The sequence below is a fragment of the Vanellus vanellus genome (genome assembly GCF_965231255.1).
Source record: "Vanellus vanellus genome assembly, chromosome: 1".
Lineage (NCBI taxonomy): Eukaryota > Metazoa > Chordata > Aves > Charadriiformes > Charadriidae > Vanellus > Vanellus vanellus.
Genome location: NC_138905.1, coordinates 68,121,865 through 68,148,806, shown reverse-complemented (window position 1 = coordinate 68,148,806; position 26,942 = coordinate 68,121,865). Strand labels below are relative to the sequence as shown.

Sequence of the window (26,942 nt, the reverse complement as noted above, 5' to 3'; positions counted from 1 at the left end):
ATGGGCAAGATGGACAACACCTCCGTGGAGCTGAGCTCTCCTTCTGAGGTGAAGCAGGCAGCCTTGGAGGAGTCAGAACCCATCACCCCTGAGGCCGTGAGCACCAAGAAGAAGAAGAAGGAGATACCAGACAGAGGGTCCTGGAAGGGGAGATTTGACTTCTTGCTGTCCTGCGTGGGCTATGCCATTGGGCTGGGCAACGTCTGGCGCTTCCCTTATCTCTGCGGCAAGAATGGAGGAGGTGAGAGAAACGCACTGTACCTGCACTTATCCCTGAGCAGCTTTGTTCTCATAATGGGCTTCAGTTTGGTGCAGGTCTGGGCAAGCGGCTGGTCCCCTGGCTGAGAGCACTCTCTCACCATGTGAGTTCCCACAGTCTGTAGGCTTTACTAGCAAGTGCAAGTTGGGAAGGAGCAGCCCAAAGAAATATAATAAGAAGTTTGAGTTTTGTCAGGCTTCTCCAGTCCAAATTTTCAGGGCTACAACAAAGAGTGTCTGGGCACCTTATTTATTTATGAGGAGAGCTATGCACATAAGCACACAGCTGGATGCTGGAGCATTCCCAGGGAAATCAGTTTATATCTGCTAATGATGGGTTTCTCTTCAGACTAGTGTATTCTCAAGGGGTACCAGCTTTGCATCTGAGTTTGGGTCACGTGTCTGTGGAGTTCTGGTTAGAAACTTTGCATGGAACATAGCAAGGTCATGTAGACATATATACAGGCATGTATACATATGTACATACACGTTCACAGGCACAGGTAAGTGGCATCATCTGTGGAAGGAAATGAGCTTTGACTTACTACAGTGCTGCGAGAAGGGTCGGAGTTATCATCTCCATCCTAATGTTTGGAAAACAGAGGCCACAAGAGAAGGCAGCTGGCAAAGGACTTACAGGAACCGATGCAGCTCATAGTAGTGCCCTCCTCTATGGACAGCTAACACCAGCTTGTTTTATTCTACTATCCTTTCCTTACAAGTCCTCAGCTGAGACTTTGTCAAACCATTGCAAGGCCAGAGAAAGGCAGGCAGATGGGGAAACAGTGCTGGGTTAGAAATCAAGACATCTGGGAGATCAGGTCCCTCCCTGCCCGGGGACAGACTTTCTGCATGTCTTGGATCAAGTCAGAAAATACACTCTTGTGCCTCAGCTCCCCTCTAAAATGGCGCTATTTCTTCAGCATTGTCAGGGAGATGGTTTTGTGGAGGAGAGCGTGAGCTGCTTTGGTGTCAGTAGAGCAGAGGCTCGCTCTCCTCCCCCGCCATGCCCAGCTCTCTCATTATTTGTGCCTGTTACTAAAATAACCTTCCCTCCCCCCTGAAGTGCTGCTCACCTCCTTGAACCATTTCTTAGATTTCCCACACAAGTCCAAACCCCTTTGCCTCACTTTTGAGGCTGTGTATATAATTTTAGTATCACCTGCTAGTCTTCCTATGTTGTTTTTTGCTTCCCTCTTAGCTCTTCATTGCCCAGAGTCCCTGTCCCCAGCGCCACATTCGTTCACGCTGCTCTGAGGGTCTCTTCTCATGCTTCTTCTCCACATCTTTTTTCCTTTCTTTTTGTCTAGAATTCCCTTGTCAAAACCCACTTTGTCTTTGGCTCTCATGACTTGTCCTCATATTGCCAGCCCACTTCTGCTGTCCGTGCCATAGGTGATGTAGGATGCTCTTCTCCTCCCACCCTGGGAAAGAGGAGAGGGGTCTAGCTCCCTGCAGCCGTCTGTCCATGTAGTTTCATGGCACTTAGGAGGGTCTTGGCCCTTTCTCTGAAGCACGTGGGTCAAGCCCCGTTGGGAGACCAGACCATTATCCATACGGACAAGAAGATTTCTATTTCAGTGTGCCATTTCTTGCAGAGGCACGAGCCTGCGGCTGAGCTGGGTGAGGTTTATGGGAATCAGGTCCACTTACAGGAGCCCATGCCACCATTGCCAGAGCCACGGTGTGGGTCTGCCATATTTACCTAGCCACACTCCGGCACCTGACCACACTAGCCCTCCTCATACAACTTTAGCCTGATGGCTAAGTCTCAGCACGGGTTTTTAGCCCAGTCTCTGCCTGTGATTGCTGCGCCACCTCAAACGCGCTGGATGCATGCTGCCCGTGGCTCTGCCTCCTCATGTGTAAAGGTGGGGATGACGATATCTATAATTGCATGAGGGGTGTTTTGAAGCTGAAATCAATCCTATTTGTAAAGTCAGCTGAGATCCTAGGATGGAGGGTGCTGTGGAGGTGCAGAGCGCTATTATTAGCATTAGCAAAGGCACAGAGGGCGATCTCTGCCCCGGCAGCTGCAGGCACGCAGAGGCATCAGCCGGCTGCGAGCGAAAACGCCGGGCAGATGAAAGGCGGGAATGGGTTGCCTCCCTCCTCTCAAACGCCCTGCCTCGCTTGCCGCTTGGTGCCGTCTGTGGCAGCCTGCATCCCTCATCCCTCTCCCCCCCTGCCCGGTCTGGCTGCTCCCGCAGCCGGCAATAACGAGCAGCGAAGTGGAGGCTGTGGATGCCGGAGACGGGCAGGAGAAGCTGACGCACGACGGCGTCACTGGGAGCCGATGCGGAGCAGCCGGGAAGGGTCGCAAAGGCATCTGATTCGCAAATCGGGTGGGCACCGTCTTGGCTCTGCCCCGACGGAGGCGCCCGCGGAGCAGAGCAGACCGTGGGTGGGGGACTCTAATTTTAGGCTCCTGGGTCGTGTGGGCTGCTTCCATTACGCACAGGCAAATTGAACTGAATGGAAATATTGTCGTCTCACTTACCGCTGTCACATTGTATCAGCTCACGGCTGGTTTGCTCGGCATTGTAATCAGGCACGTAATTAGGGGATATTCAGCCAGTGTACGGCAGCCTAGCGCAAAGCCCATCCGCTGCGGGGAGCGGGCTTTGCCCAGAGTGATGCCTGGGCTCCCTGCTGGCCCTGCACGCAGCCGAATGTGCCCAGCTATGACTAACGCTCCAGCCTCTACACTTGATTTCTAACCTCATGCAGTCCTTCTGATGTCAACAGGATTTTACCGGGCTCTAAATTGACTCTAAATGCGGCTCAGTAGGCGCTAAAAATTGTCTGTGAGATCCTGAGCTCCAATAACTTGAGAGAAGAACGTTTCTTTAAATAAGCGTCATGCATTTCTCATTTACACATCGAGACTCCAAGCAACGGCATGTAACAGCTTGTAATGCTCAACTTTTGATCCGTGGGCAGTGTTCACCGTTTTAAAGGATTAATTATTATTCCTTGCTGTATGGCGTTAGGAGATGGAGACAGCAGGAGGATTTGGGGCTACACAGGGAGAGCCACACGCTGCGTGATCCTTCCCTGTCTCCAAGGGCCAGTGCCCTGAGCAGGCAGGGCAGGACCAGCACCATCACCTCTTTTGACCCGTGGACTTTGGAGGCAGGTTTGGACTCTCCCAAGTCACACACAATCATCTGTAGCAGCCCCCGGGAACGGAACCAGACCTTTCAGCAGCCCACCCAGGGCCAGAGATTAAAGGACATCCCTTTCTCTCTGTGCCAAGGATTTAGGCACAGGCATGCAAACTTTAGGTATAGATTTCAGAATTGATTTCCCCTCTGGTTGTCCAGCACCCGGGGATGTTATCCATGCCTGCTCGGGGACCTGACCCTCCAGAGTGGCAGTGTCATTGCCAACAGCTCTCAGTTCAAGGCTGAGGTCTGGTTTATAGATTTTCCCCTATTCTAGAGGATTTTCGTAAAGCCAGGATAAATGACCTGGGTCCAAAAGTTTGTCTGTGTTTTTTTGTTGTTTCTTTTTTTTTTCCTCAATAGTCCGATAAAATCTTTTACCTACAAGCCTTCCTGGCCTGCTTTAGATGAAAAATGCAGGATTGTCAGGGCTGTGGCCAAATTTCATTAACTGCTGGCACAGAAGCAAGCAAGGCACTGTGACTGCTGATAAGCTCAGTCTCCAAGCTCTACAATGAGGCACAACGGTAGCGAGGCATCATCCGTGTCCTCGGAGCAGCCCCTGGCTTCCCGCAGGGCTCCTAGAGGGCTGGCCCTTGCAGGCTGCGGTGGCCAGCGAGAGCGCAGGGGAGGATGCCGAGTGGGCAGCGCTCCTCCCACAGCGATGCTCGTAGCTGTTCGCTCCTCCGCGCCAGGCTGCTGGTGAAGCCGAGGGCCTGCGCTTCCACGCCAGCTTGTGATCCAAGCTCATGGTCATCGAGCTGCTGGCCCGGGGCATGTTTTCTCCCCGCCACCCGCTGCCAGCTCCTCTTGTACGCTGCCTCCCACGGATTCCCATGCCGGGTGCTGGCGCCTTCCTCTCCCAGCTGGGCTCAGCTCCCCGCTCGGCAGGCAGGCGTCCCCAGCTGGGTGTCCCCTGCGCCAGCATCCCTGGCTGTGCCTCACTGCTTCCCTGCCCTCAGAGAGCAGCTGCTGGAGCCTGGCTCTGCCAGGTGCAAGCTGGGATGCAGCTCTCCAGAGTGGCTTTGCTCGCTGGCTCCGTGTGTGCTTTCCCACTAATATCGGGAGAAGAAGACTCGGACTGACAGCTCGGCCCTACAGCTAGCGCAGAAACCGGTGCTGTCCCAGACATGGCCAGCTGCTTCTGAGCAAATGGAGTGTCCTCTCTCTGTCCCCAGCTGGCATCTTCTGCAAGAGTTTGTCCTCCTCAGGAATGACGGCATGCTCCAGCGCATACACGCGGAAGCTGGAAAATGAGCTTTGTCCCAAGTCCTAGAAGTCAGGATGACCCAAACACATACAGCCTTCAAATCACACAGCGAGGCTCTCCTGTTCTGTTTGCTTTTCTAATAACAAGGTGCAAGTAATATCTCTAGTGAATGGCTATACTACCTCATTTCTAGTGACGAGATGATTTCCATAGGGTCCATAGAGAAGAATAATGTTTTCACCAGGAATTTTAAGGGTAAAACCTTGAACAAGGATGGGGAGATGTATAGGGCTGTTACAAGAGCAAATACAGTCTTAGCCACAGTTTCCTTAAAAGACTGAAATAGCTATAAACAAAGAAAGTATTGGGCAATGCCAGGCATTCCTGTGCCCTTTTCCCTCAAGGTGAAGAACTGGGAGCTGCTGCAGGTAAGACAGAAAACATCAACGAGAACAAGTTACCGATATCAGTGTCCAGGCTTTTGGGTTTGTTGTCAGATTTGGCTTAGCAGTGCCTAAATATCTAACAACTATGTGAGGCTGGCATCACATAGCTGGTGATGCCGGTATATAAATATATATGATACATATATATCCATAGCGATAGAAACAGATAAGGGGAAGGCAGTGGTGATCTCAATGGGAGACTCACTGAACACACCAACTCCAGTTGCAAACTGTCGCCTCCGAGCAAGTGTGCTCATCACCACGTGGGTGCTGTGGAGCAAGAAACCACATCTGGAGGCATTTACTTCTCAGTAAAACGGGGAGCCATCTGATAACACCGCTCCTTCTTTCAGGGGCCTTCCTCATCCCCTATTTCCTGACTCTGGTGTTTGCTGGGATTCCTCTCTTCCTGCTGGAAACTGCTCTGGGCCAGTATACCTCTGTTGGCGGTCTGGGAGTCTGGAAATTAGCACCCATGTTTAAAGGTACTGTACTGTAAGTTTGTGAGGGCAACAGTACGTAACTACAGACAAAACCCCTTTAATGGTTTGGGAAGCAAATCAGCAAATCTGTGGTGACTGGGATGGAGTGGGAGGTTGAGGGGAATTTTTTTCCTCTGTCTTTATCAAGCTGTCCTTTACCCTGATGTCTGCAGTCCCTAACGTCACTGTGCTCTGTTCAAGCCATCTTGCATGGTGACAATGCACTTTATGAGCAGCAGGGACTGTGATGGAGGTGTTCTGGTTGCAGAAGACCTGCCCCAAGCCTCCCTGTGCGGCTCACTTAATTGCATGGGAAAGCTGTCAATAGGGGACGTCAACCTGTCGCCGTGTCTGGAGCAGCAGCATTCTGGAATCCAGTGGTGATTCAGAAATGCCTTGCATGTAGGAAGAGGCGATTCTGCCTGGGAAGTGACCAGATCCTGTTTTCACAGAGCTCTGTCCCTAAAGCACCTGTAGCATGCTGAAAGGGAACACTGCTCACCCAGTGGAAATGGGCGGGTGAGAGATGTGAGGGAACAAGTCTCCCTTGCTGACCGGTTCAGCGTAGCTGTATCAGGTGCTGTGTTGATGAGCCGGTCCGCTTTTTCTGGCTCTGCCACAAAACTGGTTTTGATGTCCGTGAGCCCAGCTGGGCATCAGAGACCTGGACTGATGCTGCTCTCTGCTTTCGTTCGCAGGAGTGGGGCTGGCAGCTGTGGTTCTCTCCTTCTGGCTGAACATCTACTACATTGTCATCATCGCCTGGGCTCTCTACTATCTCTTCAACTCTTTCACCGCGGTGAGTCACAGACATGTCTACGGCATGGCATTGGCTGTGTTCTGCGTCCTTACTCCCTGCTTTTATGGGGAGGAGTTGTTTATGCCACAAACCATGCACTAACCACTTGCAGTTTGTGCAAAGAGTGTTTGTCAGCACCCTGCTGGACCCTTCCCAAAGGGGTTCATCAACCCTGAAGGCAGTCTTGTAGTGCTGATGAGTACTGATGCTTGTCCTCTGGAGACGGTTGTCCTCTGGAGGGGATGGTCCCATTCCTTCTCTGGGAACTGTTCCCCACTCACATCAGTCTTTAAAACCTACCCTATGTCTCTGTCATATTTCTAGAATTCTGTGAATCTAAGAGCTGCACATTTCCACAACGGGTTTTGTCACAACATGTTCTTATTACCCAGGACTCAGTCCTGAACTTAATTAGTCCTCATTTACACTTCTCTTGATAAATGAAATCCCGAGGATCTTTTCTGATGGGAAAATGATCCAGAAGGATTTAGATATCTGCTTGTGACTGTCCCTTAGCATGTACTTTGGCATTGTGGTTTATCACAGAATCACAGAATGGTCAGGGTTGGAAGGGACCTCTGGAGATCATCTAGTCCCACCCCCCCGCCAGAGCTGGGTCACCTACAGCAGGTTGCACAGGACGGCGTCCAGGCGGGTTTTGAATGGCTCCAGAGTTGGAGATTCCACCGCCTCTCTGGGCAGCCTGTTCCAGTGCTCTGCCACCCTCAAAGTAAAGAAGTGCCTCCTCATGTTTAGATGGAACTTCCAATGCTCTATTTTGTGCCCATTACCTCTTGTTCTATCACTGGGCACCACTGACAAAAGACTGTCCCATCCCCCTGGCACCCTCCCTTTAAGTATTTATAAGTGTTGATAAGAAACCCCCTCAGTCTTCTCCTCTCCAGAATGAAAAGACCCAAGTCCCTCAGCCTTTCGTCATAAGAAAGATGCTCCGGTCCCCTAATCATCTTCGTAGACCTTTGCTGGACCCTCTCCAGCAGTTCCGTGTCATTCTTGAACTGAGGAGCCCAGTTCCTTTCCCATAGCAGGGTCTTCTACCATACAAGGTTAGAATCACACCTCACATTAACTTCTTGGTAGCTGAGTGATTTATTTCAGCCCAGCAGCTGGGAAGAGCTCCCTTAACTCTCTAAGCAACCTGCAGCCTTATAGACATCAACTCCATGTTTTGAACGGAGTCTTTTTTCATTTAGGTATAACCCTGAAATGCTGTTGTGAATGTTGTACATCCAGTTTCATGTTTTGTTTGATTTCAAGTATCTATCAAGACTTTAGCTAAAATACTCTGTTTGGCATTCCCAGCTGTGCTTCTACTGCCAATACCCACTGTAAGCTCCTAGGTGCAGAACAAAATTGTCGTGGATGATTAGCTGCACCGTTGGGGGATTCTCAAATGAACAAAAGTCTACCCTAAAGGAACCCACCCCTGTTCCGCCCTGGGCAGGATGCATCTTAGGATGAAGCTTTGGTACAGTCAGGTGTCACAGACCTGACTGATGACAATGCTCGTATCTACACAGACAGCTCCAGGTGTTCAGCTCAAGGCCCTTTCTTTTACCAGAGATACTTCCAGATTCCCCAAAGGAGCCAAGGTGCAAATCAAAAAGCTAGGCTGATGCCTGTCTCCCATTCCTCCTAAATTTGGCTAGGAGTGTTTTGAACCTGAGTAGGAACCCAGCTTGCCTTCTGCAGTTTCTGCCCTGTGAAATTCGGAGGAAATGGAGCAGCAACAAACCGTCCCCCTGCCTGCCCTTCCTTATAAGAGTTGCCGCAGCATCTCTGATGTGCAAACTGCTTGGTTGAAGGACTGCTGTGCGGTGCTGCCTGAGCCGTTGCATTTGCTTCAGTGCAATCAGCGAGTCCGCAATGAAATCACTGGGGGGGTGCAAACAGCTTGGGTGGCCACCAGGGTGTCCCCACCTGCCCCTTCATAGCCCTTCTGCCAAGCCAGCGTGCCCCTTAGGAGGTATCATCTGCTGGAGTGAAGTGATTTAGGTGGGGGGACAAGGCAGCACTTAAAGGCACTGATGCCAAAAAGCACTTAAAACACAGATAATATTTCCAAAGGGGTCTGTGTTCGTGGATGAATAGGAATAGATACAAACATCTTCTTAAAGCTTTGTTGAGCTGGAGACTGAGGTCTTATCTGCAGAAAGAAATCATCCAGAATAGCCGTTCTGCATTTATCTACATGCACTGCACTCGGGAAATGAGATTGCTGCACATGGAGATGCGTCTGAGCTGCTTTTGTTGGGCTGCCTCAGCCATGGCACTACACGGCATGGGCGAGTTCTCCTGCATGCTGGCAGAGCCCCTGACGCTGTGGTTTCATCGCTTGCAGTGCCGGAGCTGATTCTATTAAATCTGTAGCGGTGTGCTGCTGTCACACTGCTACCTACGGCATAAACACCTCCCAGGAATCCCTTTGTCCTGCTTACAATCAGGGCAGGGGACAGCATGAAATAGCTACTATGCTTTAAATTCGCCCCTGTGCTTATGTTACAGTAGTTTATTCATGTAGACAAAGCGTTAGCCCTCATTCTCAATGCCGCGTGGCTTTTTAAGCATGGAAGCTTGGTATTCATGAGAGATAAGAAACAAATCAGTGTTTATTCTTTGTGCAGTAAAGTCCAACCACTTGTTGAATGAAACTAGCCAAACGCTGCAATGATTATAGACACAACATACCCCCTATTTTAATTAGTAGCTATTAATTACCAACAGTAAATTGAAAATGGCTTTCTATCTGGGGAATTGCTAACATTTTATTAGAGCTACAGCATTGCCCTAATCACGTCGTGATATTGTTTCTTGGAAAATCCATGTCCCAATTTATCATTATTTCAGAAAACCATGTCATGCTTTTGGCTGCAAGGTTCCTGCCCATCCAGAGGAACCGCCCATCCCCTTTGCAAAAAGAAAAGGGGTTTCAGTTTAAAAGAAGACAAACTTTGATTCTTGCCACTGTCCTTCGGAGAGCACACATTAATGATAACCCTGCTGTCCCTGTGCCGGTGCAGAACCTGCCATGGCAGAGCTGTGGGAACGCCTGGAACACCGACCGCTGCTTCTCCAACTACTCCCTGGAAGACACCACCAACCTCACCAGCGCTGTCACCGAGTTCTGGGAGTACGTCCACAGCCTGCCTACACCAGGTTTCTCCCCCTCGCCGCGGCCATCATTCCTGCTTGCCAGGGCTGTGGCCGTGCCCGCTGGCACCTTTCCTTGGGCAGCCTTGGCAAGAAGGGGTCAGAGCCAGCTGTTGGCCAGGGTGGGCATGGGCATGTGGTGTCCTGTGCAGGCACAGGTGAGATGGACAGAGGGGATAACAGCCTCTCCGCCTCTCTTCTCCTTCCTTCATCCCATCACAATGAGCCTCAGGTCCCTTTCGGGGTTTGCGGGCTCTCACGCTTGTCTGCACCTGGCCCTCCGCCCTCCTGCCACCTCCAGGATCTCCAGTCCCTCTGCCCCCAAGAGTTGGACTTCCCTTTAATGCAACTTCTCCCACCCCTAGGAGGAACATGCACCAGATGTCTGGGGGCCTGGGGGAGCCCGGCGCCGTGCGCTGGCCCCTGGCTGGCACACTGGCCCTGGCCTGGCTGCTGGTCTACTTCTCCATCTGGAAGGGCGTGGAGTGGACGGGCAAGGTATGGCATGAGGACCAGGTGTGTCAGCAGCGCCTCTCATTGCCGCGCTCGGGTCTCGGCTGTCAAAATGACCTCTGGACTCAGTTTTGTTTGGCCGCCTGTAACTAAGGTTATGGTGTTTTGAGGCAGAATTGTGGTAGATGCTGTCAAATTCCTGGCATTTACCTTTCATGGTTGTAAAAATTGCTACTGTGTTTATGGTAATTTTCATTCTAAGCATAGAGAATAACTCTGCCCTGTAAAGTCATGGGTCTGAGCGCTCAGGCTCTCTGAAGGACTTGGGAAGAGATTTTCAGAGATTACATACATTTCCCACCTAGGGACAGCCCTTTGAGAGAGCGAGGCATCTTCTGGGCTCCCCCTTTTGAAAATCATGGTGTCTTATAATGCTGCCGGTGGAAAGAAACCTCACCACCTCCTTTGAAAATTTTTTTGCTGCCCTTTAGGTATTGGTGGGAGACCTGCAGATCAGAAAGAGGTTGTTATCCACTGTGTAGCATTTCAGGCTAGCATAGCGGAAAGGTAATTGCTTAGTTTAGTTAAACAGTGATGCTGAGATACTGAGATGTGTTATTTAGAGCACAGCATGGTGTAGCGGGACAATATTATGAAAGGAATAATCTAGAGGAGAGATCAGAAAGAAGCTCTTCAGGTACAGGTCACCTAAGCTGTTAACATCCCCAGTGGCTCTCAAACAGGTTTGAGCTACGCAGCCACAGCAAAGCCCTGGTGATTGCCGGTACGGGCCTCGTGATGAGGGATGGCACGTACCTGCCAGTCCCTGAAACAATGCTGAAGAGCAAGCAGCAGAGTCAAGACGACTCATATTGCTTGATGCATCGGACGAGAGAAATATGAGCTTTAGTTCTGTAAAATAAAGATGGGATGACTTAAAGGGGTTACTTCCGTGAACTAAATTTATCCCTGTGCAATTCACTTGTCTTTGGGCAATTCATCCAAACTTTAGCCTGCTACATTTGTGATTAGTGCGTCCTTGCGTGTCATTGGCAGGGAGAAGCCTCAGACAGCCAGAAACATTACTAGCGAGGGAACGGGAGACAGAAAATGCAAGGAAACGCTGCCAAAAGTGGCGGTGTGTGGGGATCCTGTACCCTCTTGCATGGACGTACACTGGACCCAATGCCACCATGGGCAGAAAAGCCCCTGGGCATTGGCAGGCTGAGGGGTTCTGACCCATGGTGTCTTTTCCAGGTGGTGTATTTCTCGGCCACCTACCCCTACTTCATGCTCTTCATCCTCTTCTTCCGGGGAGTCACGCTGCCGGGAGCCAAGGAGGGGATCCTCTTCTACCTCACGCCTGACTTCAGAAAGCTCTCCGACTCCGAGGTTTGTAGCCTAGTGCGGGAAGCTCTTAACTCCTGCTTGTCCCAACATGAGTCTTCCCCAGGCACTTTCCTTGAATATTTTAAGTATTAAAAATAAAATAAAATGGAGTATTTCCCCATTCAAGCAGTCACGATCCTCACAGGCTGAAACAAAGCTGAAGGCCAGACCCTTCATGGGTGGAAATCTGTGCAGCAGCTCTGCTGTACTGGAGCAGTGTTATTCATGGGGTGGGGGTTTGGGAAATTACCCCAGTGAAGGAACCTCCCCTGCGGGCTGGGAATGCCTCATCTCACTGATTATCCCAGGGCTGGTGATTTGATCTCGACCTGGTGGTCCCAGAGAAAGGACAATGCGATGTGGGGAGGTCAGAAGCCACACAAACACAACAGTGCACGCAGCGGCAATTTTTGGAAGTGCTTAGATGAGTCCTGGTGGCCAGTAACGTTGCCTTGATCAGCAGAAGCACAGAGGATACCCAGGAGGAGCATGGAGTCTTGCAAGGGCAAAGTTTTTCAGGTGACACAGTCTCTGCCTTTTGCAGCAGCGATGCTCCCGTGGCTCCAGAGGTCACCAGTCACTGGTGAGCAGAGACAACTGGACACACATAATTTACTGAGGGATCCCAAGGATCCGTTTTGCAGGAAACTCTCTGTAACTGTACTGCCAGCTGCATTGGCTCTAACACTGGAAACAGGGCTCTCCAGATCAGAAAAGCTGTTTAAATACTATGCAATTAAGAAATGAACAGTCTGCCCCCTTTTCATGTGCCTTCTAGGCTTTTCGCCCTTAAGGCACCAGGACCAGCTTTGCAAGCTGTCCTCTGCAGTTGTTTGCACAAGAAACTCCATGTTGGAAAATCAAAGACATGCTAGAGAAGAGGAACGGAGGGAGTGAGCGCGGGACGTGGGACTCCAAGGGGAGCAGCATCCCTCGGGGGGGGGGGGGGGGGGGGGCATTTGTGAGAAAGCGGGAATACACTCACAAATTCAGATGATGCGTGAGCCCCTTCTGACCTGCACTGGGGGCTGAGGGACATGGTTCAGAAAACGGGATGCACGACCCTTCCTTCATCCCCATCCATCCCTGGAAGCAGCCTTGAACCATGGGTTTCGGAGGGTTGGGGATGTGCGCCTGGTGCTGGGCCAGGATGCACTTGCCACATAGGAAGAATGCTGACCCCCTGCTCCTTCTCCTCCTCCTCCTCCTCGGGGACCCATTGCTCTTTAGCAGGCTCTGTCCTGATACTGCAAGCAGGAGAGGCATATGCCACATCCCCAACTTGGTGCCCTGTGTTAAAGGCCCCTAGCAGCCCCCTTTCCGTGGGGTGAGGTGCAGGGTCCCTGCTGACCCCACAGAGCTGTGGGACGTGCAGTGCCTCCGGGAGGCAGCATGCTCTGGCCACGTCCGTGCGGCACAAAGGCACAGCATCACCACCCTGCAGGTGAAACGGGGATGCACCAGCTGTCTCCGTTGTGCTCCTCTCTGCCTGCACCACCATCTCTCAGCCTTTCTCACCCTGGAGAGAGATGTTCAGAAAGGCACAGAAAAAAGTGTGTTCTTCGGATGTGTTCAGTGCAGTTGGCAGTAACACAGCTACAGGTTTCAAGGTGGCATCTCTGACATTTCCAGCCACCGCCCCAAACATTTCCTTGGAGCTTGGGTCAGCAGCCAACACCCCAGGCACCCACGGCCCTAGTGACAGAGGTCCTGACCACCCCAGTGGGCTGGGTGGCCAAGCCCATAGACCCACAGTCTGCGTCCAGCCCCCTTGCTAGCCCTGCACTGAGCTGCTGCAGGAGATGTATCTGCAACATGGAGTCTCTCCTGCTGCACTCCTCCCCTGGCTTCTTCTCCGCAGGTCTGGATGGACGCGGCCACACAGATCTTCTTCTCTTACGGTCTGGGGCTGGGCTCCCTCATCGCTCTGGGGAGCTACAACACTTTCCACAACAACGTCTACAGGTCTGTTGGGTTTTTTCCAGCCTCCTGCATGGTGTGGGGTGCTCATGGGTGAGGGGAGGGGGTCACGGTGAGTTTAGGGGGCCTGATCTCCGACGTCCCCTCGGTCCCGAGGGGGCAAGCTGCGATCGTCATCGTGGGTCTCCCCACCTGCAGGACACTTAACACATCCCCTGTGCTACCTCTCCATGGCACAGGAGCTGCCCTTGGCAGGGCTGGGAGTTTTGCTTACCCCACCCGTCGCTCCTGCCTTCTTGGCAGGGACCTGCAGGTGGTTTCTTTTCTATCTTTCTCTCTTCCAGAGACTCCATTATTGTCTGCTGTATAAACTCCACCACAAGCGTGTTTGCCGGATTTGTTATTTTCTCTATTGTTGGCTTCATGTCGCACATCACAAAGAAGTCAATCTCAGAGCTGGCCTCCTCAGGTAAGCAAAAACCCAGGTCCAAATGCACCAGTGACCTTTGAGAGCAAGTTGTCAGCAAGCATGGACTTTCCTGACCAGGACACAAGTGTGCAACCCTTTTTGCACACCCTCCCACCAAGATGGGTCTTAGGCACCTGTGGCTGATGTTTGTCGCGCTCTGGCTGCAAGGGGCATCTCTGCCTGCTCTTAATGTTCACCTTCTTTTAGTGCTGAAGTTTTATGTGCTTTTGCTGCAGTGAAATATTTAGGCCATTCCGAAGCCTGCCTATGGAGAATAGATACTGCCTATGTCTTCAGCAGATGTGATTAAAATTTGGAGTCCCTTTTCCACGTGAAATTTTGAAATTGTAACCTCAGAATAATTTTTTAACCAAGACGGGACTGTGTCTTTTTGCACAAAGACATATTTTGAAATTGCTGTCTTTGCAGAGAAAGCTTTTATCTCAAGAAATAGCATTTTGTGATGTGAAAAAAAAAAAAAAAAAAAGACATCAAGACATCAGGAAAATTATAACCAGCTTTGAATATCAGTTTATTTTTCTAGCAAAGTGTTCTAGCTCCATTTGCTAGCAGTAATTTGATGACTTTCTTGCTTGCAGGAAGAGAAAAGGCAAAGCATTTCTCCAGTCATTCCTGCTTCCCTGTGCACCCCACCGGGTTGGTGCGTCATGGGCAAAGGCTCAGGTGTTTCTAGCTCCTGTATTAAGTATCTGCAATTCTTGACTGCGATCACTGTCTCTCTGTTCAGCTGTGGCCCTTAGCTCAGACCTCCCGTCAAAGGCTTTATAAACATGGGCTGATCCCACTTTTCATTACCACAGGCCCTGGACTGGCTTTCCTCGCCTACCCGCAGGTTGTCACACAGCTGCCCCTGTCCCCGCTCTGGTCGATCCTCTTCTTCTCCATGCTGATGATGTTGGGTCTGGATAGTCAGGTGAGACACCTGAGGGACAAAGCGGGGTAAGGTACTAAGATATCTTCAGACATGATGGTGGTGTCCCCTTCTGCACCTTGGGACAGTGCTGAGCAGGGTCTTTTCTTACTCTCCATGGTGAGATGGAGCTGCATGAAACAAAAGCTCCCATGTGGTCATCGCCTCTGCGCTCCTCCCTAACGTAGGCATATACTGCAAGTGTGGTGGTATCTGACCACTGCCCAATGCAGCAGTCGTTGTCCTGCTGCCAATTAAAAATAAGAGTAATGTCCAGCTTCCAGCAGCCCAACAGAACCAGTCAGCCTTATAAGACAATCACCACTTCCCTGTAGGAGGAGAGAATCTTTGGAAAGCTCTTCTCCATTCAGATCAATTTTTGGCCCTAGTGAAGTGCCGGTGCTGCTGCGTGGGCACAGCATGTCCCCATCTTGCTGGGTGACCCTGGCAGCTGAGCTCACAGGCTCTAAGTAGAGCAAGCAGGAAATTATCCCTGCCAAAATACTCTGGGGCAAGGGAAAAAGGAAAAAGATTTCTTTCAAGTGATAACTGCTTTGTTCTTGTAAGACATGATTCTCCCCGCCCCCAAAATAGGTATGTGAAAGAAAGGAAACCGGTATTAAATTCTTCATTCCATGCCTGCATGACAATAGTTTGTGATCATCACAGCTCTGGGTTTTTTGTGAGAAGCTCAGTTTGGATGCTTTGGATTTCCTTACCGTGTCACCTTGACCAAACGGCATTTCCTGTGAGACAAGAAAATGTTGTTACTTTGGCTTACTTTCATAGGTTAGGGTAGAAAGTCTCCACCTTCTCTACTCCCAGGAGCTGGGAAGAGCATCTCTGCACAAGGTACCAGTCTCCAGCCAGACCCAATGCTCTGGCGCGGTACCCACAGCTTGCGCTGAGGAAAGCAGTGATGTGTCATTTGAATTAGGGCCCCCCCGTGGTGTGAGGATGGTGGTTTGATGCAGTGTTTTGGCGTTGTTCTTGATGAAGCACCCTGGCCTGGTTCATAGGTGAGCAGAGGTAGGTCCTGGCAGAAGGAAGGAGCCATGCCTTGGAAAAAAAAGCTGGTGCCTGGCTACCCTGTCCGCTTTGCCATCAGATAAGTCTTAAGAGGTATTTGAGGGGGAAGCAGCTGGATGCAACAAAAGGTCTCTGCCCTGCCCCCCCTCAGAGCCCTCACAAAGAAAAAAAAATAATCATGGTCTCTGGGTTTTTACAAGCATCGATAGTTTTTTTTGTGATAATTCAACATGAAAGTAGCTACCCAGTGACGCAGCGAATTGCAGCGTGCCTCCCTTTTGAGTGCATCAGATTCAAAGGCTCCTTCAGAAGCCTGTGCTTGGTCTGTCACATCCTTCCCTGTGCCCGTGTGCTCTTTCCTTGTGGTGCAAACCACCGGTACAACATGGATGTCCTCTTGGGTTACAGGTAGTGTCCATAAACCCAAGTTTAGTTCATAATCAGACTCAGACCTGTTCCTGAAATGTCACACCTGGTTTCCAGGAAAATCTAATTGACCAAATCTGGTTTTCAATTATGGCACCCTCTCATAAACACATCATAAATTTCACATCTGCAATACCACAGACATTATTTGGCAAATAATTTCAAATAACGACTAAATGTTCCAAAAGAAGCTACATTTACAGAAAAAAAAAAATTACTCTCCATGGATTATTCACTCAGAGCTGGTAAATAGTTCGATACATGACAATAAGCCCTCTAAGCACTGTGTGGAATTTATTTGCTGCATTTGCTTCTGAAATACCACTTGAAATTCTCCAAGTCCCTTCTGACAGCCCGTCTCGGAGGGCAGGCAGTCCGTGGGGGGCTATCATTGCCTGGAGGAGAAGGAGGAAGGCGGGGAGGAGTGAAGCATCAAAAGGAAAACAAGCTTTTAAAAAAGCAGAGATAAATACATGTGAAGAAGCTTTCTGTCTGCATGCTGGAGCCCTGATTCAATCAAAACCACAATTAACAGCATGGCAGCTTATGCGCATAGAACAAATAACACAGGCTACAACGTCTGCAATTGCATACGCATTTTGATGTGCCCAGTTAAAAAAAAAAAAAAAAAAAAGAGAGAGAAGTTTTTGCTATTTGCTGATTAACTATTGTTTGTGGTATTTGCAGATGGGGAGCAGACCTTTTTCAGCAGCCTGGCCCGTGAGGGCATTTCTTGCCCCCTGCACCCCCAGGGCTGCTGTGCTGGGGCTGCCCCTTGTCACCAGCCGGGCACGGGGCCGTAGGTACAGCGGAGGTGTTCGGAAGCCCGGCTAAGGAAGGAAGGCAGGGCTGAGATCCGTGTTTGCAACGCAGCGACAAGCCCCAACCCCTTAACGATGGTGGCAGTAGGTCCACCCATGTCCATTAGCTTCCATAACGAGCCTTCCGCAGATGCAGCACAGCTCCGTCTGCCCCTTTCTGCCAAGGTGCTCCTGCTCGTCTGCAGTTGCTTGAACGGGATGAATGACCTATATTGACAGACACGCGCCTCCCTCCTGCGCCCCCCACTTGCCGCTCGGGTGCCTTAATGTTCGTTCTGCCTCTGATCCATCAGGGCTTTAGCTCTCTTGCTCTAGACCCTCTTGCATAATATGCTAATGCTTTCTTTTAACCTACCAGTTTCCAGGTCAGGCGTTTTCTGCCCAGGGGAGCTAGCAAGCCTTGTGACTGCAAGCCTGCGTCTGTCCCATGTGAGGCCGCCTCTCACAGGTTATTCATGAGGAATTCCAGCTGCCAGCAGTGAGACCCACTCCCGTGGCTCTCTGCGGCACATCTGGCAGCTGTGGTCGATCCCCCCTGCGGGCCTGTGGGTCCCAGTCAGGGTGCTCTGCGTGGCCGGGGCAGGGAGGGGATGGCAAACCCCTGATACTGGGAAAGGATGGGAGACAGGCTTCCATTCAGACCAAGGCGCCACCTATATTGACTACCAAGCCCAGATTATGGGACCCATCAGCTTGTGTAATGATTAAGCCCCTCAAGGGGAAAAAGAGCAAAGGAGAAAAGTGAATGGAAACAAAATCTTTAGGAGGGAAACCGTATCATGGGGTGAGGCACGAGGAAGAACAGAATATACGCTAAAAATTGTGGCTGGAGATGGTTGGTGAGAAAAATGAAACTTTTTGGAAAGCTGACTGAAGTGTACGTGTGTGTGGATGGTGCACATATTTGTGTCCACCCTAACGCACAAGTGCACACACAGGGCAAGGCTGAGATGAGGAGGCATGACAATGACCAGATCCTCACTGCTCCTGAAAGCAGCGTGCTTTCACTCAGCTGCCTACTTATCTCGTGTGAGCATCCAAGGTTGGGTATGCAGGCTGGCAAATGGGGACCCCAGGGCAGCCAGGGAGCCACAGTCCCCAGGGTTGGAAAGGTGAGTCTCCTCCAGGCTACATCACCTCAAGCCTGAGGCTGGTGTGAGGCAACTTTCAGTAAACGATATGAAGGTCATTGCCTGTTTTATGGCTAGAAAAAGCAGCATACCACCACTTGGTTCCCCACTTCATCTATTACACACCAGCTTCGTTTTGATAGGTGGAAAAGAGACTTCAACTCACTTTGCAGCCCTGTTCCCCATCACCCATCTCCCTGTCTTTCCCTCTGTGCTTTCCCTGACTTTGATCCCTCTTTCTGCACCAAAGGGCTGCCGGTTTTACTCCCTCTTGTTACCTGAGGCGTCTTTTTCTTCGCTTCTTCTCTGCTGGACACCCCTCACATCCACCCTCTGCCCCCGATGACCCCTGGCCACCCTCTGAACCCTTTTCTCCCTCTGCCTTGCCTGGTGCCAGACCTCCTGGCCCTGCCCATGGCTCAGGCAGTGCCAGGGCAAGCATCCATGTGGAAGGAATAGCTTTCGACAGTGTTTTCTTTGTCACGCCGGCTCTTCACACGGTGGTGCCAACTCAGTCCTGACTCTTCCCAGACAACGAGCCGGGTGGGATGGGGTGAAGAGCTCCCTATATATAAAGGCAGCTTAACCCATGCCTGAATGGCAAAAGGTGCTTTAATAGCACTTGTGTCCAACATAAAAAGCTTAGCTCATTAAAAATCTGAGTTGGAGCAGTTGAGCTTTGAGGCTCTGGGAACGCCGGCTTTACGCACTGCCCTGGGCAGATATAAAACCCTGGCCAGAAACATCACCCTTTGCCTTGCTCTGTCTCCCGTGGAAGACAGCCCCAGCAGCCAGTGGTGTGCAAGCTCTTCCACCATCCCTGCCCAGCTATAGGCACGGCTCAGACTCTCCGCTTTTCTTCCATACCTCTTCCCAGCCCTCTGGTGCTCTTTTTGCTCTGTGTACCTCTACCTCTACCTCCACTCTAGGGTTTTTTTCCTCTCGTCTCCCTATTCAAAGCTGAATCTAAAAATGCCAGCACTTTCTAGCCCGCTTTCCCAGGGGCAGGGAGGTCCCTGACATCCAAGAGCAATGAAACCTCTGTCATTTTCATTGCACTGGCTTGTAGATTTACTAAGGGTGACCGGGGAAACTAGGAGCTTGATGCCCTCATAAACTTCCCAGTATTTTTGCTAGAGGCATGATGTGCTCTCTTGAGAGCTCTATGTTACCAGTGGTTTCTGCCAGTGAGATATAAAAGTGAATCTCACTATTTAACAAGAAATAGGAGGGAAGGATGCACTTCACATATATACAGTCCAGCTGTCCTTATGCCATAGGGCAGAACTAGTAGGAAACCTGATTTGAAGGTAACACTCATGGGGACTTCTTTACGTGTTATGGTGCGGATAGCATTGATATACTGTGCCTGGTATAGCACTGCTCAAGCCAGCCAGGTGTTTTCAGCTCTAGAGCGACCATGTGCCATGAGGATGGGCTTTTAATGTACTGCGTGCACTTATTGTAGTGTGCTTGATAAAGTGAAATAAAGTGAAGGACTGGGTAGTCAGAGATGTTGTTATTATGCACATGCATGAGAGACTGGGCAGAGGGTAATGCAGCTCCTTATGGAGTGTTTTAGACCATTGAACGACACAAGCACTGTTGCAATAGGCTGAGAAGAGCACGTATGGGAAAGGAAGAGCAAGCAAGGCCCTGCACATGTCCCAGCAGCAGAGGGACACATTGCTGGGACAGAGAGAGCCTAGTAGCATATGGGAGCAGGGCAGCGGTGGAGGCCCTAGAGAGTTCGGGGGAAGAAAGAGGAGGCTTTCCATGGGAGGCAGAAAGTGCAGATTTATCTCAGCTAATTTTAGGTATCTATCCCTGGCGCTTTTAGCTCCCTCTGTATTCACTGGAGGGAGAGAGGCACTTTCAGAAGATGGGTTGGACCAACTTTGTGCAGAGATGCCTCATTTTCTAGTGTCTGAAGAGAGCATTTAAAGCAATGAGGCTCTCAATATTGGAGTTAAATGTAGGAGGTGATGTTGTCAGGCTAAGACTTACATATGTCTTTGGTGTATACCTTCTCCCGTAGTTCTGCACTGTGGAAGGGTTCATTACAGCCCTGATGGATGAGTATCCTCATCTCCTGAGAGCCAGGAAGAAGGTCTTCATTGCAGTAGTCTGTTTCATCTCTTACCTCATTGGATTCTCCAACATCACTCAGGTACAGATAGCTTTGCTTGTACCTCCATTCACAGCACCTTTCTAGTCAGTTTGGCATAGCACAGCAGCACCAAAAGCTTTGGGAGAAGTGACAGCACCCCCAGGAGCCATCCTAATGCTGGATAAATGGGCTTGCTCATTACTGCTATGTCTCAAGTGACTGGGGATGCCTCCATAATTTTTACCACCATCCTGTTGTCAGTCTGGCTTGGGTTTTTTCTATTTGTAATAAGGGCTCAAGCCAACAGAGCCTGAGCTGAGGGAACACTTGGTGCAAAGGGTTAAGATAACACAGAGAAGACCAGTCTGTTGGGGCCCTGAACCTCTGGGGCAGAAGCCAAGGTCCATATGTGCAGAGGTGAGGGCTGAGTGGTCTGGAGACCATTTGTGGAGCACTGTAGGTTCATGAGGAGGCAAGGCAACAAAACTCCGGGGGAAGGCAGAGCAGACTAAATTAAGTGACTCCATCCAAAACAGAGAAAAGTAAGGAATCCTAGTGCATCTCTGCTTTTCTCATCACCCTTGGCCACTCCTAAACAGGCTGGCTAACTGTCTGCAAGAGCACACAGGTTTTGCTGCTGGGAACCAGACTCCAGTGGAAATACTGCAATGCTGGCTCTACTGTCCAAGGAAATTAACATTAAATCCAGCAGACGCAGATAGTAGCAATCCAAGCAGCCAGCTGATATTGTTGACCATAATCTATAACTGAACTCCTTGGCCCTGGTTTTGTCTCCTCAGGGTGGCATTTATGTCTTCAAGCTGTTTGACTACTACTCAGCCAGTGGCATGTGTCTTCTCTTTCTTGTCTTCTTTGAGACCATCTCAATTTCTTGGTGTTATGGTAAGCACAAAAGACTTTGCTCCTTTGTTTTCCCCATGGGCATGGTGAGTTATTTCAAAAGCCTCCCACAGTGAAGCCAATGAAAACTTTGCAATGGAAAATAGCTTGGGCTGATAACTCCAGAAAACCAGGAGCAGAAGGCTGTCATCTCACTTCTCCAGGCCACCACAAAGACCTCTGCACAAACCGGCAGATTCCTATGGTCCTGCCCTCTGGTCCTTCAAGAGGAAACCAGGAACATGGAAGCTGCTAGCATGAATTTGCTTTTGTGTCCCTGTACCCCATCCCTTCCACCTAATGCTTCTCATGCCACAGCATTTTCACCCCCTTGCTGTGGCTGGCCTGTGTTTTGTCGTGAAAAGAGGTGATGACCGTGGCGCTGAGATGGGATGTTTTTTTCAACGCTCATTTCTTCTTGTAGGTGTGAACAAATTTTACAGCAACATTGAAGAAATGATTGGCTACAAACCTTGCATCTGGTGGAAGATCTGCTGGGCCTTCTTCACTCCTCTTGTCTGCCTGGTAACAACAGAAACATCTTATCTACAGGAGTGGATCCAGAAGGACCTCTTAGTTTGGATGGGTTGTAGGGGAAACACTATGTTCTCATCCCAGTATAGGTCTGATACAAGGTGGTTCTAGGCAGACCTGAAACAGATAAAGTAATACAAGAGCCTCTTTCACTCTGCCTGCTGGAAATCACCCATAAAGAAAAGCTCTAGATGATTGTTTTAATCTAAATGAGGCCATCAGTTCTTCATTCTTCTTTCTGAGATGCCAAAAGATAAGCAAATCATTTACTGGTTTAAAAAAAGCTATTATTAGTTCTGGTGAAGACTCTCAGCTACTCTAGATCCAGCCTCAGCCCCTGATGGGCTTGTCAGAGCAAAAGTCTTCAGCAAATGTAGTATAGCTGACTGCAGAGCAATTTAGCCTTTGCTGGCTCCTGCACTACCAGCAGACATACAGAGAATGGCATGAGAAGGCCAATGATAGGAAGATGAAGGCTCCTGAGACTAGCTGTGAGGATGCTGCTAACTTGCTTAGGAGCTGGTGTTGGGGCACTACTTGTCTGAGTAGTGGGGTGAAGAAAGAAATTGGGGGTATTCCAGCTCCAATATTTTGCACAGGATAGTCAGGGAAGGAATGATTTAAAATTACCAGTTGGTGGGCTGAGAGCATCTAGACTAGTTTAAGCAGCTGTTAGGTTGCTGTAAGGCTCTTGGGAGCTAAGAGGATAGTGAAGGAAAGAATGGATGGATGGACCCTGATTTTGCTCGCCTTCACCTGTGATGGCTGGTGCTCTTTTCCCAGGGTGTGTTCTTCTTCAGTGTGGTGGAAATGACCCCTCTGACACTGGGAAAATACATCTATCCTGCGTGGGGACAAGGCATTGGTTGGCTTATGGCTCTGTCCTCCATGGTACTGATTCCAGGATACATGCTGTACTGTTTCTTCACCTCAACGGGGACTTTCCAGCAGGTACGAACATCTTCACCACTCCTCTTCTGCTCTCTGCTTAGAGTAAGCCCCCCACTGAACTAAGCCTAAGGAGAACCAAGATGGCTCTGGTCTGACAAAGTCGTCCGAGTGCTTCAGGTTGGTGCTGCAGGAGCTCTGTGCACCCTCTCCTCCAGGAGGGCTCAAATCAGCCCCAGCACAGAGAACGGCCTCTGGTGGCACAGGCTCATTGGAGAGGACTTACTAGCACAACTTGGCGCTAACATGTCTAAATGGCTGGGAGAACTTCCAGGCAGCAGCTGGCTGGCGGCATCTGGCTAAGTGTGTAGACCTTCAGGTAGTCTCTCCTTAGGTCAGTCCGTTGTCCTTCACTGAACTTTGTGTTGTCACCATCACAAAAAGGGAGCCCTCTTTCCCTGGATATCTCATTGGTGCAAGGGACTGGCACCCTGGAAGAGACCGGGAAGAAATCTTTGAGGTTTCTTCACCTAGAGAAATCCCAATTCCCAGCGGTCCCTGGCTCTGAGCATGGTTGCCTGACACGTCTAGCAGAGACGTCAGCATCCTCCAAGCATGAAGCTTGAAATATCTCAGGTCTAGGACCCGCTAGTGACAAACGTGCACAGTAGTAGTTTGTCATGTGCTTTGTAAAGGGCACTCGGCGAATGAGGGGTTAAGAAGCAATGCAGAATTTTATGCAGGACCCACAGTACCAAGAACTCCGATCTTGTTTAAAACATTTTTTAAAACAATTTGAGCAAGGTTTTATGCAGCGGTGAATCATGAGTCTCTGTATGTCATACCTAGTAATTACTGTTAAGGTTTTATTTACAGTGTTGACATTCAGTCTTGAGAGGACTGTGCACAAAGTCCCTGGCTCAGTGCTGTCTGCTGTGAGCTACAGGTGTAAGAAGTCACCACAGGGGTGCTGATTTATGGCTTTCCCAGCTCAGCTGCAACAGCCACCAGACGCCATCTAAATCCCCTGAGTTTACTTCATGGATACTGTATTTTGAATAATGTTTAATTCAGAAATGTTTTGGCTGAAATTGCTGGACTGAAGTCAGCTTCAGGCTCTCTACCTCTGAGGTCAAGTTGCAGGTGGATTTCACTTTCCTTCCTCCCAGCTCTCCATTTGGATGGGCTCCGGTGGGAGAACTGGGTGGCTTTGGTGTCTCAGATCTGCTTTCAGTTTTCTGGTCTGTCATCTGAGGTTGACTTTAGGTTCTTGCCATTTTGTCTTGAGGGCCAGTGGCAATTCCAACAGTACGTCCTTTCTCAGCTGTTTCGAGGGCTCCTCATCCTCTCATAATACGAGCTGGAAAAGGGAAGACTGCAAATACAGAGATGGGTTCAACCCGTTGCTTAGGCTCAATCCTCTTTCCCCTAGGGATGGTCAAAGCCTGTCCTGGCATCCAGGGGCAGCTCATGAGCATGTTTCCCCCATCCCCTCGGCACCTCATGCAAACCAGTGCCAGTCAGCAGCATGAGAGGCTGCTGTGCACCGTCTCTGTCCCGCTCTCCCTCTAACAGCACCCCCACACACCAAGAGACCCAGACCTCCTCCCCACTGTTCATAGACCCAGGAGTGAGCAGCAGATGGCAGCAGGAAGAAAATAGGCTTCTCTGTGTGCATGTGTGTCGGTATCAGAGAGATGGAGAGAATTTTTGGCCTCTTATATGCACAGATCCTGGATTAGTTTGTAATAGAGCTGGAGCTGGAGGGAAATTAGATGCCAATGTTGAATAAAGTGGTTTTGACAGACAGAAAAGATTACAAGTCATTTTGATCCTACTGAGCATGAATGTGAGGGGGGAAAAAAAAAAGATCATGAATGGCAGAAGCAGCTCAGTAAACATTTCAGGGACTTCACCCAGCAACAGCCACTTCAGTGGTATTGGAGAGCAGGAGCTTGTTTCCCTTTGCTGGAAAGAGCTTCTTCCTGACTTAGTGATGTCTATTCAGGTCAGGCTCAATCCTCCTCTGCCTTCTCTTCTGCAACTTGCAGCGTTAGTCCCTCCCTGACAGGCAAAAATTATTCATTCTTCTCCATCACCCCCGATGCTCAGTCCACACGCCTCCAAGTAATGACTTGCCCCACCATATTTTCTTGGGTTCTTGCATCACTTTACTCGGCTCTGCAGTTTTCATTCGATCAGCTCAGGGTGACAGGATTTGCTGCTGGTGCAAAGGTTTGTGCAGGCGGACCGGTCTGATCTGCATCAGCGGTGTAACCTTGTCAGCCTGTGGTACCTAGTTAGTAAAGCTTTGTAATCAACCCTCATTGAAAAACTATGGAAACTATGGGAAAACGGGTCTGGCTCTGAAGCCTGTGACGTTGCAGGTCTCGGCCCTGTCGCAGCTGGTATTGCCCGGTAACCCTTTGCCTGTGTTATAAGGGTGACCCCCGTATTTCAGATAAAAGGAGGAGCTGCTGTGCTGTGGGCAGCACCAAAGCAAAGATGACTTGCAGAGTCTTGTGGTGGATTGAGCAATGGTGCTGGAACAATAACTCCTGCCACACGCACAGTCCCCTTGCCCTGTAACTGGGGCCACTTCTGAAGCTCGGGGTCAGGGGTCCCAACCCTCCACCGCTGCCGTGTCCCAGCTGTCCCACGACTAACACACTCTCTCCCTTCATTCCCGGGCAGCGTTTGCAGCAGATGACACAGCCCAAGCCAGAGGTGCACGCTCAGAACAATGGCCTCCAGCCGAAGACATCCTTGAACGGGAGGGTCTTGGATGCCGCTGTCTAGGAGGAGAGCCCGGACCTCCTCGCCCTGCCCTGTAGCTGCTCGTGCCATGTCATCCCTCGAGCTCCTCCGGCACAGCTCGCTGTCCCCAGCTCCGTGGTGGCTTTTGCTTGTCGAAGAGAGGACCTGGCGGAGGAACTCTCTCGCATCTCTTCCTCCTGGCCTGGCTTACCAAGGCCCTGCACGAGCTGACACCAGGGTGTTGTGAGGTGACTGTCCTCATCCTGCAACATCCTGGTCCAGGCTCTCAGGGAGGAGCAGCCGGTACCCAGGTCTTCCTTCTCCTGATGAGAGGTGATGTGTCTAGAGAGCTTAGACTGATCGCTGACCACTTCTCTTTTCTTCTTCTTGCCTTGCCACGTGAATCTTCGCAGAGCATCCCATAGCACGCAGCTGGGCTGTCACCCCGGAGAGCCAGCTGACACCAGGTTCAGACCTAGGTTGTTGTTGACTGATCTAGCCTAATCCAACACTAGCAAATGTATCACTAGAGGGGATGTGGCAGAACAAGGGATTCCAGCGAGGAGTCCAGCATGCTGGTAGCTGTAGGACATCACCCCAAAACTGGAAAAGGGCATCAGGACAGTCTGTGCTGCTCACAGGCACCATGTTTCAGCCTTGTGCAGTCTCTGGCCATTATCACTGCATCCATTGGGGCTGGCACTGTGAGCCAGAGCCTAAGCAGAGTAGGCAATCTTCTTCTGGACCATCCTGCCCTCTGCAGCTGTGTGCAGTAGCCACTCCCTGACCCTAAAATGCAGTTAAGAGGGTAAGTGGAGGCCTCTTTGTTAGAGGCTGTCCCAGTCTTCTATACTGACCATGCTCTGCTGCAATCAGCTTTGTGCAGAGGCAAGAGGTCTGCTGTGTGACAGGGAGACTTTCCAGCATTGTGCAAATCTCTCCCACAACTGAAACAGGGTAGTTCCTGCCAAACGCCCTCCCTGGCTGTGTCCCTGGGCGGAAAGCAGTAAGATGCAGCATAGTGCCGCCGGGTGGTTTTGCTTATACCTTTTTCAGGAAGTGGCAGCACCTAAATCCCAGTCGGTGGAAGGCAGGAGCTCCTGAGGGAGCTGGTGGGATGTAGCCACCATGCTTAAACCTATCCCTGTGAACCAGTGCTGACTTCCCTTGGGAAGTGCCTGTACAGCCAGCCAGCTGCTGGCGCTGGCACGTCCCGACTCCCAGCACACACATCACAGGGGTTCGTCAGCTCTTGTAGATGATGCTGGAGGAGTGTATAACATCTTGGAGAAGGCTGGGAAGTGTTTCAGAGCAGTCCTAAAGCAGCAGCGTATTTCCTGGTTACAAAGCCTTGAGAAAGGAGATGGCTCATCAGAGCACCATGTGCAGGTGTGACAGTGACGCTCCTGTTTGTGACAGCCTCCCAATGACCCCACATGGAGATACCTGTGTACTCAGAGCATTTGATGAGCATCCCATCGCATGTGTGCACACACAGCATGGCTCAGTGCAAATTAGTCTCTCCCCTCCCTCGGCACCCTGACAGCATCGCTATGTCTGCTCGCGCTCCCAGGCTCAGCTCAGAATCAATACATTCATAAATAAGTGTCCAAGAAAAGGTACGTCCCACTCACGCTTCCTACCAAAGGGTC

At 50.5% G+C, this 26,942-nt stretch overlaps 1 protein-coding gene across 1 annotated transcript; it reads left to right on the top strand.

Moving 5' to 3' along the window:
* On the top strand, positions 1-25,332 carry LOC309686185 (sodium- and chloride-dependent GABA transporter 1-like; the record flags this gene model as incomplete). The annotated part of the gene is made up of 14 exons (XM_082498748.1): positions 1-241; positions 5,435-5,566; positions 6,262-6,362; positions 9,404-9,513; positions 9,899-10,031; positions 11,244-11,378; positions 13,237-13,340; positions 13,640-13,764; positions 14,586-14,698; positions 20,140-20,271; positions 21,012-21,114; positions 21,536-21,636; positions 22,429-22,596; positions 25,228-25,332. The coding sequence occupies 14 exons, from the start codon at positions 1-3 to the stop codon at positions 25,330-25,332; spliced, it is 1,803 nt and encodes a 600-aa protein (XP_082354874.1).
* Between the last annotated feature and the right edge of the window lie 1,610 nt (positions 25,333-26,942).